Source organism: Lepidochelys kempii, chromosome 20 (genome assembly GCF_965140265.1).
Source record: "Lepidochelys kempii isolate rLepKem1 chromosome 20, rLepKem1.hap2, whole genome shotgun sequence".
NCBI lineage: Eukaryota > Metazoa > Chordata > Testudines > Cheloniidae > Lepidochelys > Lepidochelys kempii.
This window is the reverse complement of record NC_133275.1, coordinates 8,216,415-8,229,061: the sequence shown is the minus strand read 5'-3', so window position 1 is coordinate 8,229,061 and position 12,647 is coordinate 8,216,415. Positions and strand designations below refer to the sequence as shown.

General features: G+C 47.0%; 1 protein-coding gene across 10 annotated transcripts in view; it reads right to left on the bottom strand.

Annotated features, from left to right (window-relative positions):
* WIZ (WIZ zinc finger) overlaps positions 1-12,647 on the bottom strand; it is a 158,330-nt gene that overhangs the window by 55,126 nt on the left and 90,557 nt on the right. For 5 of the 10 annotated variants that reach the window (XM_073319238.1, XM_073319237.1, XM_073319242.1 and 2 more), the window contains 3 exons: positions 8,927-8,987; positions 1,883-4,440; positions 1,185-1,550 (listed from right to left, as the gene is read on the bottom strand). In XM_073319238.1, coding sequence (XP_073175339.1) covers positions 1,185-1,550; positions 1,883-4,440; positions 8,927-8,987 — 2,985 coding nt within the window. The remainder of the gene's footprint in view (positions 1-1,184; positions 1,551-1,882; positions 4,441-8,926; positions 8,988-12,647) is intronic. The other 5 variants (XM_073319246.1, XM_073319245.1, XM_073319244.1 and 2 more) reach the window with 2 other exon arrangements.

The window sequence follows — 12,647 nt, the reverse complement described above, 5'->3', positions numbered from 1 at the left end:
CCTATAAAATCGGGACATCTGGTCACCCTCGTCACTTAGCGCCTCTGCACCTCAATTTCCCTAACTGTAAAACAGGCATACTAATCCTTCCCAATATGAAAGGTATGTCACGAGGATAAATTAATGTTTGCAAGGTGCTCAGACGCTGCAGCAGTGGGAGCCATTTTGCTACAGGGAGGCCCAGAAAGATCCTGCCACTTTTTGGACTGCACTTCGGAACATGAGTTTATATGTGTTGAGATTTGTAGGGCAGCCACTGGTTCCCTACAGCCAGAATTCTGGAATTAAGATTGGAATAGACTGCTCTGGTGAATGCTCTCTAGCCCTTTCTGATGTTAAAGGGAGCTATAGTTCTAGATTAATGCACCCACAGTTTCAGATAGACATTTTTAAAAAACAGGACATTGGGTTTCTGTCACTTGCATCCACTAATCTGAGTGAGTTTACCAGCAACCAGTTTTGTTTGGGGTGGCTGATAGTTACTTTGAACACTTACCTGTCCCTCAGAGTTATGTTAGACTCCGGGAGAGTACAGCAGATGGGGCAAATGCACATCTTCTCAGGCCACGGACTCTACTCACACCTGAGTGCTAGTAGAATTAATAAATAACTGGAAGCCACTGAACTGGTCCCAGTGGCTTCAACTTTGCCATTTCTCCCTCCTACCCAAGTTCTGCCGAGTGAGGAAAAAACTGGGCCAACTCTCATTCCAGGTTTCTAGGTTTAGTGACAGAAACCTAATTCCATGCAGGAGATTGGTCCTTCTAATAATAATAATAAAAAAAAATCCTTCCCTTTCAAATACAGGTGACCGCTCCTAAGTGGTAAGACGTGGGTCTCTCCATAGGAGCTTTCAAGGTTGTGCTGTGTGTGAAGAGAAAGGCAGGTTCTTTTGTCTATTGCTCCACCACCACAGATCTATTTGCCTGCTCAAAAGCCAGTGTTAGGTTTCATTGGCACAGCTCAAGCTTCAGTTTGTCGCAAGACACAGGGATAACAATGTATGGATGGAGAATAACAACAAGGGGCCCAATTCTGCCACCTTTATTCATGCTGAGTAGAACCTTGCTTTGCAAATTGTCCCCTCCTTCGAATTCTACTCAGTGTAAGGATGGCAGGATCTGGCCTTAGATTAGCAGTAAATACACTTTCCAGCTTGCAAGGTAAGTTCAGGACTTGCTTACCGTCTCGGAAGGACTGCATGGACTCGTCTCCCCACGCAGGTGGGAACGGGGATAAAGGAGACCTTGGAATGCTGCATTCGGACATGGGGGTCATGCTTTTTCGGTATCCAAACCCGTGCATCTCCCTCTCTCGGTTTGGGGATGAAGGCTCTGTTCCTACTGCAGACTGCAGCATAGGGTGTTGGGATGAATTGGCCAGCAGCTCCTTTAAGATGTTAATTGGGGAGATGGTGAGCTCCCAGTTGGTGATACCGAAGTCCCTCAGGTGGGCTCTGGCATGGCTGGACAGACCGGCACGTGTATCAAAACCAGCCCCACAGAACTCGCATCGCATTAAACTGAAAGTACTTGGGTCAAAGTTGGCAACTGCGAAAAGAAGGACAATTTGTCAGCATCATCCAGGAGCAGCTAACCAATATTAAAAGCACCTAACAAATATTTCCAGACGTGGGAAGCCCGAGGGAGGACTTTACTGCACATAACATGGTAAAAGCCACAGCCAGGTGGTAATGCCAAAAGAGAAAAGCTTAACCAGATGAAAAAGCCATGAATGGATGTTGTATTGTGACAAGACACTCCAAGATTCAGGCCAGCTACCATAATATACATACCCATCCTCAGTGGGAGGAATTAAAAAAAAAAAAGTTAAAAAAAGTTTAAAAAAAAAAAAAGTAAATAACAATAAATTGAGTACATACTACCTTTTTTCTTCTTCTTTTGGAAGGAAAATTTTTGCTCAATAGCTTTCACTTCTTCTGCTGAGATGAAATGACGGACATTGTAGCTCACACCCACCCTGTTCAGGTGTCCCCGCACATGGTTGGCTAGGCCAATCCCATTGTGAAACCTGTCAGGACAATATGGACATTTCCTCTCTTCGTTCTTCAGCATGGGCGAGTCTGTATCCAAGAGGTCGTCTAGCTCTAGGGAACCCTCTAGAGGGGAGTCCAGCAGGAGAATATCTAAGGGGAGGGATTCGTCCATCATGAACTCCCTGGAAGGAGCTGCTATTTTCTTCTTGTACAGCTTCCCCTTTGGCCGCTTTGTCTTCTGGGGATGAAGGTTCATCTCCTCTAGAAGGACAACAGGGACCATCTTCCGTAACTGATGCTGCTGTTCTTCCGAGGCTATAGAAGAGTCTGTTGCTTTCAATGTGTCTCTGAAAGTTCTCTTGAGGGCCAAAGCAGACTGAGGAATAGCAAAGGGTTTGAAGCGTCTATTCTCAGTCAAATCTATTTCGGTGGTTAAAGAAATTTCCTCTTCCATGCTCCCAACATCATTTGCCAATGCCCATTTGTGCCTGAGCTCCTCCAGCTCCCCCGGGTGACTCCTGAAATTGTCCCCGTCACTCTCACGGTGGTGTACTGTGCTTTTTTTTTTCATTTGCTGCAGGGCAAACTGAGAATAAACTTTTGCTGAGGTAAGGGTGGACAGCCCTAAGTTTTTGTGCAGGGCACCATATGGGGCTGCTTTCCTGGTGTGAAACCCTGATGTCTGGAAGTCCTTTTTATTAGTCCCATTGCTTTTATTGAGTCTCTGGTGACCCATGGCAAAGTTCTGGACAGATTCATAATGGGATGTGCTTTCTCGGTGAGGCTGGGGAAACAGTCTCTCGGCTTTGCCAAAATAATCAGTCTCTGAAAATCGGCCTGGCCTAGCGGGGCTGTAGGCATCCCTGCTAGTTCCGGGCTGATTAGAGTCCTCTTCAAAAGTCTCTGTGTCCCAGGGAAGATGGGAATGGGCATATTTCATGTGTTCCTTTAGGATATTTTCATTGGGAGCAGGGAAGCTGCAGAGCATGCAGGTGCTGAGTCCTTTACTGCTGCTGTGTGGCTGCACCTGCAGAGGGGTGTGTTTGTTTGGTTTGAAGTGTTTGTAGATGTTGTGTACTGGGCTGTCATGCATTTCTCCACTGCCAACTCTGCCAAAGAGATTCACATTCTTCATGCCTTGGTCCTTCCTCTCCTTGACATGCATCTTGGCATGCTGGACGAAGATCTTAGAGGAGTTGGTTCCAAAAACACACTTGGGGCACTGCAGCCGGGCTTCTCGACCTTCGTCTGCAAACTCATTGAGCTTCTGGATTTCTTCAATGATTTTCTCCCTGGACTCCTGATGAAGCCTCTTGTGCTGCTCCAGAGAGCCAAGGTCCCCAAATGCCCATCCGCATTCATTACAGGAGAACTGACACTGACCCCCAACTGCATCTCTGTCTTGGTCCTGTCCTGGTCCCCGGTTATGCTGAAGCATATGATCCATCAAGTGTTCCTTTTTCTTAAAGTAAATGCTGCATTCAATGCATGTGTACACGGTGGGATCCTCCTCCTGGCCAAGCTCGTCCTTTCCATGCTCCTCTAGCAAAACACTGCACACATATGGCCTCATCTCTATGTCATAGGAGCTGCAGGGAGTCGGTTCTAGAGACATCAGTGGGATTCGCTCCACAGAGTCTTCAGCGTTTACGGTCCAGGACTGTTTGCTGACAGCAAGATCTGCATTTATCTGGAGGCTTGGCTTTTGCAATGTCCACTCTGCAGCATTAAGAGAACTCAAGTCACTCAAACTGGCCTCCATTGCCAGCCCTGTCCTGTGGGAGGATACGCTCTCCACAGTTTTTGACTTGCTCAAGACAGGGTTTAGCGTTTTTCTGAATACCGGCAGAGTCAATGGACAAGGCACTTCATGCACGGCCTGTCCCCTGGTGGATAAGTTAGTTGCTACATCTGTTGGCTTGTTTATGTCTTTATAGTGAGGACTCAGACTCTCATTGTGCCCAGAAATCCAGTCAAACCTCTGAATGCTCTTCTTTTTTTTATCTAAGTGCTCTTTGCTGAAGGCGTCAAGTTGCTTTGGTTCATTTTTATGATATTTTTCCTCTCCACTAACAGACCGTACTCCAGGACAAGGGATGGAAGTTTCTGCTGTAGCATTGTGAGTGTTCAAGTCCTCAGAATTGCTCTCCAGTTGATCAGTGTCCATCTGCACAGTATTTACAATCTTGGACTCCACTGTAAACGTGGACTCCATTGAGCGTGAAGGATTTACACACTGCATTTCCTTTAAGCCTGCTGAGTCCTTCAAACCAGAGAGTCTTTCTAAAGTGCTTTCTTCTCTCAAGTCACCTCCTCTTGTCTCCAGAGTGGAACAATCCCATGATGTGCTGCCAGACACAGTCATGCTTCTTAGCTCTGCTGAACCCCTGGAATCTGCTCTGTAAAACCCTTTCTTGAGTTCTACATGTTCTTCATTCCTGGTGCTGCAAATAATTTTTGACATTTATTAGCTGGTTAAAGGATATGAACCAACACTTCTGTTTACATAAAACACATCACTTCATTTTCATAGTTTTTAAAGTCAGAAGGGACTATTAGATCATCTAGTCTGAGCTCCTGCATAATAAATGCCAGAGAACATCACCAGGCTTCCCCTGTATGTAGCCCATTTAAAATTAACAAGGCTGATCTGTTAATCATAGAATCATAGAATATCAGGGTTGGAGGGGACCTCAGGAGGTCATCTAGTCCAACCCCCTGCTCAAAGCAGGACCAATCCCCAACTAAATCATCCCAGCCAGGGCTTTGTCAAGCCTGACCTTAAAAACTTCAAAGGAAGGAGATTCTACCACCTCCCTAGGTAATGCATTCCAGTGTTTCACCACCCTCTTAGTGAAAAAGGTTTTCCTAATATCCAACCTAAACCACCCCCACTGCAACTTGAGTCCATTACTCCTCGTTCTGTCATCTGCTACCACTGAGAACAGTCTAGATCCCTCCTCTTTGGAACCCCCTTTCAGGCAGTTGAAAGCAGCTATCAAATCCCCCCCTCACTCTTCTCTTCCATAGACTAAACAATCCCAGTTCCATCAGCCTCTCCTCATAAGTCATGTGTTCCAGTTCCCTAATCATTTTTGTTGCCCTCCGCTGGGCGTTTTCCAGTTTTTCCACATCCTTCTTGTAGTGTGGGGCCCAAAACTGGACATAGTACTCCAGATGAGGCCTCACCAATGTCAAATAGAGGGAAACGATCACGTCCCTCGATCTGCTGGCAATGCCCCTACTTATACATCCCAAAATGCCATTGGCCATCTTGGCAACAACGGCCCACTGTTGACTCATATCCAGCTTCTCGTCCACTGTAACCCCTAGGTCCTTTTCTGCAGAACTGCTGCCTAGCCATTCGGTCCCTAGTCTGTAGTGGTGCATGGGATTCTTCCATCCTAACTGCAGGACTCTGATATATACTCAAATATACGAAGGATGGAAAGGACCTATTAGGCTGCCTATTCCACTTTCTCCTTCCCCCTCCCAATGCCATGTGCAAGATGAATCTCTTTTGCATATCCTCAAGAACTTGGTCCAGTTTTGTTTCAAAGACTCCTATAGCGTTAGCAGCTTCCGTAGAGAGGCTGACCCACATATTAGAAGTGACCCTGTTAGAAAGGGTTTCCTGAAGTCCAGCTGAACGTTTCCATCATCACTTCCTGGATTCCTGCCTCAACCCACTGAAACAAAATATTTCCTTTCCCCTCTCAAAAATCCACCCCATCCTCTGCAGAGACCTTTGGGACAGAGTCTCCTAGACAGTTCTATCCCTCTTTCTACCAAGCTGCCCATGGATATTTGCTGCTGTGGGAAGACGGATATTTTATTGTGAGGCCAAACAGGAACCAGTGAGGCTTCCATAGAGCTTAATGGACAGTGCAGACATGGCCCCTAGCACTCTGCCTTTTGGATCCATAAATTCCTTGGTTAGAAGGGACCATTATGATCATCTTGTCTGACAGCCTGTGTAACACAGGCCAGATAACTGCCCCGCAATAATTCCTAGAACAGAGCTTTTAGAAAAACATCCAATCTTGATTTCAAAATGGTCAATGATGGAGAATCCACCAAGATCCTTGGTAAGTTGTTCCAGTCATTAATTATTCTCCCTGTTAAAAATTTACATCTTATTTCCAGTCTAAAGTAGTCTAGCTTCAACTGCCAGCCATTGGATCATGCTTCAACCTTTCTCTGCTAGATTGAAGGGCCCATTATTGTTCTCTATGTAGGTACTTACAGACTAATAAAATCACCCTTTAACCTTCTCTGAGTCCAGAGATAGGAGCTTGGGGGCTCCTCACCAGTGGCTTGTTCAGAGGAAAGCTCTACTAGCTGGCAGCTCTCTAGAGGAAGTGTGAGAAATTAGGATCCATTTTGCTCCTCTTTATTGTTTTTTGTTTCTCCAGCTTCAATATTCTGTACAGGGGCCACAAGCCAAGGGGGGCAGGAGCAGCAGGCCAGCTTACAGAGAAGTCCTTGGCTAATTCCATCCTCTCACACCTTGGCAGGGCCTCAAAGTAGAGAATACGCCCTAAAAAGGTTCCTCCCCACACCTACTCTTTCTACACTGGGGCACAGAATAGGACAGTGCTAACTGCCTGCAAGGATCCTGAGGGCTGCATCTCATCTGCAGTAAGTGGAGCAGGGCACTGCTGCTAAGGCAGTTGCAGTCTTGTGGGGAGCCATTACAATCTCCATCATTCACAGATGATCCCTATGGATCCAGTTTTGAAAGGGTCGAAGGCTTTTTATTGCCAACGTGGCTGCTGGTAGGAAGGGGAAGGAGAGGGGCAGATACCCAAAGGGACTAGGGTTCGAGAAGCAGTGCCTATAGGTCAGCTATGGCTAAAATTTCAACCCTTGGGGCAGAGGTAGTGCAGAAATCTAAAAAGAGGTGCCTGTGGACACCACATGAGGGCAGCTGCGGATCAGATTGGGCTCCTTTTCCCCTCTCTGCCAGTGACCAGCTGCTGAACTGCTCTGAGCCACTCCTACTCCCTCTGCAAATACAAGAATAATTATTCTACCCACTTTACAAAGTGCTTGGAGATCTATGGATGAAAAAAAGCTAGGCAAGCGTCTTTATTAAAATGGAGGTGCAGATGGTGGACACCAAGGTCCCAGCAGGTTTTGATTGAGAAAGAGCATTGCATGCTGAGAGTGATATTTCTGATGGCAGCTATCAGAGGTACCGCTTCACAGACCATTGGGTTTAGCACAGACAGTGCAAAAGGCAGCACACTGACAGCCATACAGACTCCAGGCCTCTGTATAGCCAGAGAGCAAGGTAAGATTCCGCCACACACCGGCTTCTGCCAATATACCTTATTCCTGGATTACAAGGACTACACTTGAATCTCCATGGCCTACTCAGTCCTCTGCTTCTCTGTCGTCAGTGACAAACATGGCAGTGATTGTGTGAGGTGGACGCTTGTCAAATAACATCTGGGTTGAGATCCCCCCTTGTTCAGTTCATATCAGCCACCAAATACTAATAGCTTTGGCTCATTACAAACCTGGTTCAGTGGAAACCCCCTGAATATCTTATCAAATCAACTGAGTCATCCAATATACCACCTCTCTCTCATTCCAAACCTTCCTCATAGAAAAGCACCGACTAAGACTTCCACTTGCCCCTTATGATGTGCACTGGGCCAGAGAACCTAACAAACAGGGGACTCAAATGCCTCCAAATGCAGAGGTGACCAGAGGTGATAAAAACCACAACAGTCTCAAGTCTATGAGACAGGATAGCATTATCTAACAGGTCAAGTTCTACTGAAGTGAGAACAAAGCACCTTTGTTGGCTAAGACAGAACAGCTGCCAAGCCCACAAAATTCCCACACAGCACTGCCCTTTTCTGTTTTATGAAACCTCCTCTCCCCACAAATTCACATCCATTTTTCCAGTTCAGTAAAATCCCTTATTTTACCCAAGCAAAATAACTGCTGGTTGGAAGAGAGTTCCTCTATGGTCACCAAGGATTACCATATACACTGCAAATCCCATGTGTATTATTAAGAATAACTCAATAAGGAAACTCCTAGCCCAGGAAGGATCAGAACACTGAGCAACACTGGATACAAAAATAAACCCATTAAAATGTGCTGGGCACCAGTTATGTTGCATAAGCAAGATAAAAGAGGGGGATTCTGAGCAGGTCAGTGGTCCATACTGCCCTGCAGAATTATCACTCAGTGCCACAATGTAGGACACACAATATCTGACATGCTTTCTCCATCGTGTTCCACAGCTACTCCCTGAACATCGCTCAATCAACCTTAAATCTCTGTTACGACTGCCAGCCTCCTGGAAGATAATGGCTGTAGGCGGGCCCCAAGTGGCCATCATAGTGGCACTGGGAGAGGAATGGTAGACTACCTCGCCTCAGACACCCCCGCAGGAGGTGATGTGCATGCAGGCAGCTGGAGGATATGAGGGAAGAGCAAAACAAGAAAAAGCAAAAGACTGAATGGCAGGTCATGCACCCCATTCCCTCCCAAAAGCCACTTGGTAGCATGTTATCATGGGAAACACAGGTTACTTGAGAGGTGTAATCGGGCGAACTGGGTTTGATTCCTCATCCTAGTCTTATACTTTAAGACTGAAAATGTTGCACGGGTTGGGCTTGGAGGCCCAATGATGTCATCAAGCAGGACACCTAGGCTGGACTGCATTTAGCCCTGGCCTGGCAAGCGTGAGTCAGAGTAAGATGCCCACCGTTGCTCAACAGCAAGGAGTGGCACTGGCTGGCTCCAAAGGGGAGCGCCTCTTTGGCCAGGAAGGATAATGATGGCAGGGGGAGGGGGCATCCTTAGGGCTTTACTACCTACAAGCTCAGTTAAAAGTGAAAGTCCTCGGGATCGGTTCCGTGGCAGTGACACAAATGTGTGATTTATCCCAGGAGTATCAGCACTTACCAGAGTTCGTTCCTGTGAGGCGTGGTCGGGACAGCACCACAGAGGGCAGGATCGGGCTCATCTGCAACAGAGAAAAGGAAAGCTTCAGTCGATCAGGGCCAAATCTTGGCTTCTTTACTGCCATTTGGAATAATGTCATTTTGTGTTAAAAAGCTTTCCTGGCAGATAATCGCCCCCTCCTCTGCTTCCGCTGTGCCTCCTCCCCTTCTGCAGCCGGGTTGAGATTACTGCCGCATTTCTAACCCACACTTAAGAGGGTTTAATCCTGTGCACCAATGATTTGATGTATAATCATTCTTGCAGTAAGCAGTTTAAAATAAAAATGCACATGCTTCAATGCCTGGCTCCCACCCACCCTCTCCTGAGAGGAGCAGCCAGTCCATTTGAAGTCAAGCCACTGGGTGGTGGTGGATTTTTTGCGAAGAACCCCTGCAAAGGGAACCTTGTGAAAATGATGGAACCTGTGCAGGATGTCACACAGTAACACAGTGACGTGCCCTCTGCTGCCCTTGAGCTGGAGTGACCTGCCCTTAGGCGAGAGGTATCCATTCAAAATGCTTATGCAAAGGATCATTGTCCTAGCCCAGTGGTTTGCAACCTATTTATTTTATTGTGGGCCACATGTTATGTGGGCCGAATCAAATACTACCTCTATGGCCCTGAGGATGTCACATGGGCCACAGCTCTGTGCTGATTGGGCCGCAGGCCGAGAACCACTATCCTAGCCTATTGCTTTGACCACATCATCCCTCTCTAAGCTGCTTGACTTCACTTCCATGGCCCTTTGTGGACTGTCCCCACACCCTGCTTATCTCCCATTCAGTATCAAAAGGTCTACCCTTGCCTCTGATCACCCCACGACCCTCGCCTCCATCGCCCTCTTGTTAAATTTTCAGATAGCACCTTTGTGCTTTCTCCCATGCTGCCCCACATGCTCCCCATAAACACCCACAAAACGAACTCATTATACTCCTTCAAATCTCTCCTTTGCCATGATGCCTACAAAAACATCACAATAGTTAGGCCGCTGGTGTGCAGAGAGCCCTGCCCATCAAGCTGATCACAACTGTCTCATTGTTTCCTTATGCCGCCCCATCTGTCTGTATCCACCTGTTCTCTCTTCTCTTACACTTGGACTGTAAACTCATTAGGGCAGGGACCATCTTTTTGTTCTGCATTTGCACAGTACAGCGGGGTCCTGGACTGTGACTGGGGTTCCAATGTGGTCCCGTAACCCAAATACTAAGAACAATTTCTGTGTTCCAGTGAAAGCCTGTTCGCACCCTACACAGCCTTCGAGCTCGACTTCCAGGCACAGCCTGTGGGATGAACGTTTATCCCAAGAACACAAAAGCCAGCAGCAGGGCGGAGCTGTTCAGACTGTACGATGGGTATCCACATTAAGTCACAGGAGTGTCAGGCCAGGGAGGCTGCACTTGTTGGAGATATGGACAATGTGAGCAGCCATTAAGGCTGGGATTTCCAAGAGCCCAAGGGAATTAGGTGCTCAAATGTCTAATTTCAATGGGTGTTGGATACTGAACTCCCATAGGCTGCTTTGCCAATTCCGTATTGCCATGGTCTGGAGTGTCCTCAGCGCAGTGGTCTGCTACACTGCACTGTCAACTCAATACAGGGATCACCTTTTACCAAACATGCCTTCTGCAAGCAGGGATCGAAGTGCTGTCAGTTCAGGAGAACTCCAAAATGAGCAAAAGTAACTCAGGGAAAACCACAGTAAGACAGGCCTCTCAACATGCCCTATCAATCTTTGGTACTTATCTGCCCCTCCCGCCTCCATTACCATCATATCTGGACGTCTCACAATCACCTCACAAACCCCCTGGGAGGCAGGGTAGCACCGCCATCCCTATTTCAAAGAGGGGAACTGGGCACAGAGAGTGAATGACCTGCCCCAGGACACACTGGAAGTCTGTGACAGAGCAGAGAATTGAACCTGACTCTCCCAAGCCCCAGACTAGTGTCCTAATCACTGGAAAATCCTTCCCTCCAGTCAAAAAGGCTAAGAGAATGTTAGGAACGAGTAGGAAAGGGATAGAAAACAAGAAAAAAAAAATCTCATGCCACAATATAAATCCATGATGCACCCACACCTTGAATACTATGTGCAGTCCTGGTCCACCCGCCGTCTCAAAAAGGATATAATGGAACTGGAAAAGGGTCAGAGAAGGGCAATAAGGATTTCTGAGGTGTTCATACCAGGAGAGACTACAAATATTAGGGCTGTTCAGCTTAGAAAAAAAAAAGAGACAACTAAAGGGATGGGGGGGAATATGACTGAGGTCTATAAAATCATAAATGGTGTGGAGAAAGTGAGTAGAGAAGTTTTATTTACAATACACAAACCAAGGGTCAACCAATGAAATTATTAGGCAGTAGGTTTAATACAAACAAGAGGAAGTACTTTTTCCACAATACATGATTAACCTCTGGTACTCATTGCCATGGGACATTGTGAAGGCCAAAAGTATAACTGGGTTCAAAATGAACTGGAGGAGTTCATGGAGGATAGATCCATCAGTGGCTATTTGCCAAGACAGTCAGGGATACAACCCACACCTGGGGCAACCCTAAACCTCTGACTGCTAGAAGGTAGGAGGGGAAGACGGGGTGGATCATTCCAACTGTCCTGTTCTGTGCACTCCCCCCCGAAGCTCTGGCACTGGCCACTGGTCAGAGACACAATACAGGGCTAGATGGACCTCACCCACTCCGGTAGGTCTTAGGATCTTAACAATGGCACCGGCGCCCTGTCCACATTAGGACATGCAACGTAGCTCCACTGGCGATAGAGCTAGTATCGGCAATAGTGGGATGTTTTAAACCATTTCCCTAGAACAGACAGGGTCTTAGACAGTGCAGACCTATACTACTGTAGATCCCAGCTAGCAGCTAGTACACTCTATGGAGCATAGGCGTGATATGCTCCATGCCTGAAACATCTCTAAAGCAAATGACAGCTGAAGCTTTCAGGAAGCACAGGCTGTGTTACATAGAGACTGCAGTGCACAATTCCAGGGCCTGCTTCTCCATGGTCCTGCTGCCACTTTACCCGCTTTGCGGTAGTGTAATTGCCACCATTGTGAGCTGACAGCGTTTGACAGCCACTTTGCTCTGGACTATCCAAGATGCAGGGCAAGGGAGATTCAAGGTGCCAGTGTCCATGTCACTCCAGTCTCTGTTCTGCCAGAATAAGCCTGCCATGCGGATGGCTCAGGTTGTCAGAACAGTAGTCAGTTAAACCCGCCTTGCTTCCCGTTTAGTTTTAGAATCTCAGCCTGGTACCCATGTTTGATTTCTGTCACCAAATGGAAAAATTTCTATATCCTTGTCATGGTAAATCAACATCTCATGACCCTGCTTCGGTCATCATCATCTCGGCTCACAGTTCTCCTAGCAGCTACAATGCTGCCTTCCTCTCCATCCCAGTATCCTGTAGCTACCTGGCTGTAACCCAGGAAGCCAGCTATGCCTTAGGATTACCCAGTTAAACAAAAAGAGATGCAGCCTGCAGAGACCACAGGTCCAGTCTCATAGCGCTCCTGCACCCTGACAAATTGGGTGAAGGGGTAGTCAACACACAGGATTCTTACACAGTAACCAGAGAATTTACTGAGCATTTCACACTACAAGCAGAGATGAGGTTCAAAATGCACCAATTAACTTGTGCAACAACCACCAACATAGACCGTACAAGGGA